The sequence below is a fragment of the Culex quinquefasciatus genome, chromosome 2, assembly GCF_015732765.1.
Source record: "Culex quinquefasciatus strain JHB chromosome 2, VPISU_Cqui_1.0_pri_paternal, whole genome shotgun sequence".
NCBI lineage: Eukaryota > Metazoa > Arthropoda > Insecta > Diptera > Culicidae > Culex > Culex quinquefasciatus.
The window spans coordinates 150,818,244-150,826,059 of NC_051862.1; the positions used below are offsets into that span (position 1 = coordinate 150,818,244).

At 37.6% G+C, this 7,816-nt stretch overlaps 1 protein-coding gene across 2 annotated transcripts; it reads left to right on the plus strand.

The window, feature by feature from the left end:
* On the plus strand, positions 1–6,981 carry LOC119767940. Of its 2 annotated transcripts, XM_038257995.1 has the most exons (4): positions 10–57; positions 112–515; positions 5,305–5,718; positions 6,022–6,981. In XM_038257995.1, exons 3-4 carry the CDS (start codon positions 5,430–5,432, stop codon positions 6,948–6,950), a joined length of 1,218 nt encoding a protein of 405 aa, XP_038113923.1. In that variant the 5' UTR covers positions 10–57; positions 112–515; positions 5,305–5,429; the 3' UTR covers positions 6,951–6,981. The 2 variants fall into 2 exon arrangements, with proteins under 2 accessions (XP_038113922.1, XP_038113923.1); XM_038257994.1 differs by having other exon boundaries at positions 1–515.
* The last annotated feature ends 835 nt before the right edge of the window (positions 6,982–7,816 follow it).

Genomic DNA, 7,816 nt, shown 5'->3' on the forward strand with positions numbered 1-7,816 from the left:
TTTAATTTCAGTTTTAGTCGCGATGTGATCGGACGCGTTTGCAGCAACATCAGCAGAGTTTGGTTCGACGCGCGTGCCTCTGCTAGTTACTTGATTTATTTTCCGTTTTAGGAAGTCGTCTGCATTTCGTCCATCGTCAACGTCTGTCACACATCTTTACGGAGGATGATCAGCGTCGCGACGCTCCCTCCGGTGTCCAGATGGAGCAGCAGCAGCACATGGCCATTGCCGACTATCGTCACCTTCGTTAGTGACTTTTGTGTAGTGATTTAGGTTTTAAGTTGGGAAGAAACGCACACGCACTATTACGCGTGACACAACTATTTGTTCGAAGACTTGCCAAGTGTGTTGAAAGAGGAAATCAAGAGTGAGCTGTAGTGCCTTCCCTCTTAAAGGCCAGAAGGGGGTTGGGCAACTCCTAGAAAAAGTTGCAAAACAAAACAAACTAAACAAACTGTCGAAAAGTATCGGCGTTTCAAAAGCATTGTTTTGACTGCGAATTCTGTGCCAGACTGGTGAGTTTTTTTCTCTGGATACGTGATTTGAATATTTATGTAATTTTTTTTTAAAGGATGCTCTATATAATTCCTTTTTTTCTTCAATTATATTTTAAATCTTTAATTAACGAAACTAAAACGTTCGAAATATTTTAACAGATAAGAGTGAGTTGAATTTTGAGTGGTGGAAATGTATTATAAAAGTCATTCCTCATCATCAGTGATTGGAAGGCATGACGTCAAATAAATTTAAGTTATTTGTGTCAAATAAGTTTTGAGGTAATTTGTGTTCATAATATTGTTGCAGTTTTCAATGTTTTGTTATAGAGGGTGACGATTCTCGAGATTTCCAATTTCCCGGGAATCGAGAGTTGAATTTGGCCATTTCCCGGGAATTCCCGGGACCCGGGAGTTTTTTTTTGACTATGCCAATAGTGCCAAAATGTAAAATGAAAAGTATCAAATTTGTTTCCTTTTAATAAATTCAGTTACAATTAATTCATACTAATTCTATGAAACATTAATTTAAGTAGCCTCATTATTTGGAGGTTCTATAGAATCTGCAAATACAAAATCGATTCTTAAGTTTTTTTAAAACTCAAAATTGTATTTTAAAATATTTACGAATAATTCGCTCTGAGTGATTTTTCAAAAGTTGCACAAACTGGTTATTAGATTTTTGTAAAAAAAAAACTAATACAGCTAATATATAATTTCCCAGTATCGGGAATTTTGCAATATGATATAAACAACGACTCAAAACAACAAATTAAACCCTTTTTTGTAATTTTTAAGGTCAACTGTTTTTATTCATTGAAGAAATATTACAGTTATCAAGAAAATCCATACGTTCTTAAAAAAAACTAGATTATGAGGATTGCTATGCTCAAGAGAAGACATGGGAATTGAACTCAACTTGAAAATTTTTTTCCCTCTTAGAAAAAAATTACAAAAAAATATTTGAAAATAAAACATTTGGTGTCATTTCTGGGATGTAACTGCTAAATATTTTAAAGGTAAATTTTGGGGTCCAAATTTATTTTTTTGCTTCTCTAAATTATAGTTTTTGGAATTTTTGGCATGATAAAATTTACACTTTCTGAATAGTAAGATAAGAGAAGCATTGGTTTATTCCAGCGATTCTCAACCTTCTTCTAGACTGGTACCCCCTGCCATGTAAATCAAGTAGGCCCGGTACCCCCGTTGAGAATCGCTGGTTTATTCGAACTTGAACATCGAACATTGAGCATTCAATGTTCAAAACAATTTTAAATTGTTCAAATGTTTTGCCTTCCTCACCTTACTGAGGAAAGGCTATAAAATCACTCGAAAAATGAACTTCTTAATTTGACCTCGTAGACCCACCTTCACGTATACCTATCGACTCAGAATCAAATTCTGAGCAAATGTCTGTGTGTGTGTGTGTGTGTGTGTGTGTAGGGATGTGGGTCTGTGCACCAAAAAAATATGCACTCGATTATCTCAGCACTGGCTTAACCGATTTGGACCGTTTTAGTCTCATTCGATTCGTCTTGGGGTCCCATAAGTCCCTATTGAAAATTATGAAGTTTAGTAAAGTACTTCAAAAGTTATGCTAAAAAAACGATTTTGGCGTATGTCCGGAAGATTGTAAAAAGGGTGGTTTTTGTAAGAAACCCTGTCATGTTATACATTTTCAGAAAGGTATTAAAAAGACCTTTCCAATGAGGACATCAAGGATCTGACAATCCTATCAAAAGTTATTAGCACTTAAGTGTTATTTATACACTTTTTGGAGGCCGGATCTCAGATATTTCAATGACAATGATGTCCGGGTCCACCATGCGACCCATCGTTAGTTAGATAATCGAAAGACCTTTCAAATGAGCCTAAAACATCAAGGATCTGACAATCCTATCAAAAGTTATTGACACTTAAGTGTTATTTATACACTTTTTGGAGGCCGGATCTCAGATATTTCAGTAAAAATGATGTCCGGGTCCATCATGCGACCCATCGTTAGTTAGATAATCGAAAGACCTTTCAAATAAGCCTAAAACATCAAGGATCTGACAATCCTATCAAAAGTTATTGGCACTTAAGTGTTATTTATACACTTTTTGGAGGCCGGATCTCAGATATTTCAGTAAAAATGATGTCCGGGTCTATCATGCGACCCATCGTTAGTTAGATAATCGAAATACCTTTCAAATGAGCCTAAAACATCAAGGATCTGACAACCCTATTAAAAGTTATTGGCACTTAAGTGTTATTTATACACTTTTTGGAGGCCGGATCTCAGATATTTCAGTAAAAATGATGTCCGGGTCTATCATGCGACCCATCGTTAGTTAGATAATCGAAAGACCTTTCAAATGAGCCTAAAACATCAAGGATCTGACAATCCTATCAAAAGTTATTAGCACTTAAGTGTTATTTATACACTTTTTGGAGGCCGGATCTCAGATATTTCAGTAAAAATGATGTCCGGGTCTATCATGCGACCCATCGTTAGTTAGATAATCGAAATACCTTTCAAATGAGCCTAAAACATCAAGGATCTGACAACCCTATTAAAAGTTATTGGCACTTAAGTGTTATTTATACACTTTTTGGAGGCCGGATCTCAGATATTTCAGTAAAAATGATGTCCGGGTCTATCATGCGACCCATCGTTAGTTAGATAATCGAAAGACCTTTCAAATGAGCCTAAAACATCAAGGATCTGACAATCCTATCAAAAGTTATTAGCACTTAAGTGTTATTTATACACTTTTTGGAGGCCGGATCTCAGATATTTCAATGAAAATGATGTCCGGGTCCATCATGCGACCCATCGTTAGTTAGATAATCGAAAAACCTTTCAAATGAGTCTAAAACATCAAGGATCTGACAAACCTATAAAAAGTTATTGACACTTAAGTGTTATTTATACACTTTTTGGAGGCCGGATCTCAGATATTACAGTAAAAATGATGTCCGGGTCCTTCATGCGACCCATCGTTAGTTAGATAATCGAAAGACATTTCAAATGAGCCTAAAACATCAAGGATCTGACAATCCTATCAAAAGTTATTGGCACTTAAGTGTTATTTATACACTTTTTGGAGGCCGGATCTCAGATCCCTAGTAACATTTTAGGTTTTAAGTAGGCCATAAAAGCCTATTTAGGCCGTATGAGGGTTTTCAGAACCATGATAAAACCTGTAAGTTTAAAAATGTTACTAGGGATAGTTCAGTAAAAATGATGTCCGGGTCTATCATGCGACCCATCGTTAGTTAGATAATCGAAAGACCTTTCAAATGAGCCTAAAACATCAAGGATCTGACAACCCTATTAAAAGTTATTGGCACTTAAGTGTTATTTATACACTTTTTAGAGGTTTGATTTCAGATATTGTGATAAAAATATTGTCTGAATCTTCCATGCGAACTATCGTTGGATAGGTTTTTTTATTAGACCTTGCCGATGAGCCAGAAATATTGATGGTCTGCGAACCATATCAAAAGAAATGAGTAATAAAGTTGATTTGTTAAACATGTTAAGGGGGAATGTTGCTATTTTTACTGAATGTATTGACTTTATGAATATGAGGAAGGCACCAACCACCTTAAGGTGGATTAAGTAACGTTTTTGTAAGAAAACCAGTCATGCTATACATTTTTAGAATGTTATTTAAAAGACCTTTCCAACGCATCCAAGATATTGAAGATCTGACAAATCTATCAAAAATTATAAGCACTTAAGTGTTATTTACGCACTTTTTGCATTTTGGATAGCACCCTTTATATGTGAGGAAGGCGCCATCCACCTAAGGGTGGATTAAGTAACGTTTTTTTTCTGTTTAGTTTATATAATTTTGCTTCGATATTTATAAGTTAAAAATTTCCCGGGAGTCTCGACCGAATTTCCCGGGAATCGAGAGGGCCAAAAATAGTCGATTTCCCGGGAAATTTTTCCCGGGAATTCCCGCTCGTCACCCTTTAGTTATATTCATGTTAATTTTAAATATGTTTTTTTGTAGTTTGTCTTATCATTATATTGAATAAATTGAGGATAACACATTTATGACCTAATGATTTAAAATATCACAAATATTTTACCGTAAACCAATTTTTTAATCACTATTGTTAAATATTTGACTGATATTGAAGTTGTTAGACTTAATTCCAAAATTTTTAAAAATATTTTTTTCAAAGGAATCAGAAAATTTTCCTTATGTTTCATTTTTTTAATATTGAAAATTGGAGCATTAGTTTCTTTGGTACTTGAAAATAAAAGGCTGTTTGGATAAGAAAAAAATTATTTGTTTCTTTTTTTAATCACTATATCTTGAAAAGGGTGCACTTAATCAAAAAATCTGTAAATTAATGTTCGATTGCAATTATGATTTTACATTAAAAACTGAAGCTTTGTCCCCTTTAAGATATTTAAAAAAAAATCAAAAATTAAAAAAATATTTTCTGTAAAATAAACGTAATTGGTAAATTTTTTCTGAAAAGTTTTCATTAATACCTACAACTTTGTCGAAGACTCCAAACTGATCAGAAAATTCGTTCAAAAGATTTTTGAATATTTACGGATCATATTTGTATGGACAGCTGCTAAATTTGTATGGGGTCAATTAAAAAATATACATAAATTCCATAGCCGGTTTTAGTGGAGGGTTGCTCAGTGATAAAATGGTAAAATATTTCAAATCCTGTTTTTTTTTTTCAAACTATGAAAATAAAAACTATACAATAACCGAAAAAGAAATAAAACTCTCAATATTCAAATCTAATATAAACTACAACTTGCAAAACTAATCAAACCTTTCAATTCCAGAGAATTCTCTCGGTCAAAACAAGGGGGATCGCCACTTTTTTATGCCCGAGCCTGCGCCAAAACACCAACTCCACCTCTTGTTTAAAATCACTCTCGCGGTTTGGAGTGGCCAAATTTCGTAAGAGATGGCCACTGGAGAGGATTATGCCATCGTCGTGGGGACTACACCACCAACTCCACCAACCGCCGTTGATGTGTTCGAGCTGTACGAGGTGTTTGGAACCGACACCGCAGGCCAGGCCGAGGATTTTGGCGATGATCTGGACGATCAGCTGTTCCTGCTGGGAGGAGGAGCTGGTGGCCCGTTGACACCGGAAGGGCTGGCCCTGTACGCGTACATCGGGTTCGTTGTCGGCGGTGGAATTTTGCTCAATTTGGTGCTGATCAAAGGGATTTTGCAGGCCAAATACAGTGGTGAGTGGGGAGCGTGGGTGGAGGTTGAGTGAAAGTGCGTTTCAATAATTAATCAGGGGTTGTGGATTTGTTACGGACGGTGTGGAAGAGGAAATAATTGCAAACGAGCGGTGACATGAGGGTTGATTACTGAGACGTAATCGTTCAAGATTGTTCATGAGCGTTTGAACGGATGTAGCCGTTATTGTTTTTGGAGGTAGAGGAGGTTGATTGAACTGGATATTTTGTTATGAAATTTTAGATCATTTAAAAACATCCTACAATTACAACTTTATGATAAACAGTAAATCCTCCCTCCCGCAGGTGCCTTATACTTCGTGCTCCAGCTTGCCGCGCTGGACATCTTCACCCTTCTGGTCAGCATCTGGGAGCTGTTTTACATCGCCCACCAGCAGTGGATGTTCGAGCCGGACTACTGCACCTTTTACATTGGGTTCGAATCGCTGACCAGCATCGGCATCGTTTACTTCATCATCGGTCTCAACTTCCACTCGATCTCAACGTACAACCTGGCCCAGCAGATCTCAACCTCGAACGAAGCCCTGACCGACCTGAGTGACACCAACTCGGACTACATGATCAGCGCCGAGGAGAACAACTACGAGGTGGCCACTGAGCACATCATCCAGAAGCGATCCCTCACGATCGATTATCGCCACCGGAAGACCAACATCTCGGTGATGTGGCCGGTGCTGATGATCTGGTTCGTCGCGCTGTCCGAGTCGTTGCCGCTGTTCCTGTTTTCGGACGTGATCTCCACCGACGAAGACGTCAAGCTTTGTACGGTGCTGATCAGCGATCGGACCAACCATTACATCATCCAGTGGCTTGTGATCTCAATCCGGATCGTCGTTCCGACCATGACGCTGGCTGTGACCACCGGGATGACCATCTTCAAGTTTTACCAGGGAAGGAGGTTTGCCCAGCCAAGTGAAGTGGATGAAAATGTGGCGTTTATTCTGAAAGTGGCCATTTTCCTCTCGCTAACGTATGCCATATTCTCACTGCAAAAGCTGTACGGATCGTTGCTGTTCGAGGTGCTCTCGAAACCGATTCTCAGGCATAAGTATCCGCGGTTTGACAAACGATCCGGGTTGATATTCTCATTTCTGCACTATTTCTTGTCATTTTTGCGGCCACTGGTGGTCATCATACTGTGTAAACTTAAGCATAACCACGTGGATATTAACTTTATCTACCGAAGCAATACAAAGAACACGGACTTGTCATAATAGGTTAAGAAATGCATTTCTTTTTTGTATAGGAAAATTGTTTTATTTATCCGAAATTCCTCAAAACAAACATAAAAGCAATACAGTTAACACAATCATGTTAATATTTCAGCGGTAAAGATTGACTTGTTTATATCCGAAAAAAAATGTCTAGTTTTACATCTTTTTTTGTGTTATTTCACATATTGCACGTAAATTGATGTAAAATTACATTAAAATAGAGGAAATCAAAATCATATTATTCGCTCTACAGCATTGCTTTGGCGCTCTCGATTGCGAGATTCCTATTCGAAACTAGGTGTCCGCAGCTTCCATCCACCCCGGGATTCGAACTGACGACCTTTGGATTGTTAGTCCAACTGCCTACCAGCGACTCCATCGAGACAGGACCCAGGGACTCCTACAGCTGGACTTAGCTATCGACCATACCTTTTTTTTAAGTTAGACCGGGGCCAACATTTACTTCCCCGTCCGATGGAAGGCGTGATCAGACAAAACTTGTCTCGAAATATGCCACCGAGACCTTCTGGAATTGAACCCAGGCCGACTGGGTGAGAGGTAACCACGCTTACCCCTACACCACGCGTCCCTGTAGATAGAGAATAGAGGAAATATCACACCATAATATTTTGCAGCCTTCAAAACAGAACTGTTGCAGTAGTTTTTTTTATTTAATTTTTCCATAATTTAGTTTTTTTTTTCATTGTTTATTATTCTGAATGTAGAAATTATATCCAATTTTTCAATACAAGTAGAATGTGTTTGCAATATTTGCAAGTAAAAAGAAAATCAGCTGTTCAACAGTTTTGTCAAATCGACGTCGTCATGCTATCTTGTCGCACCCACCATTTTGACGTTCCGAGAAA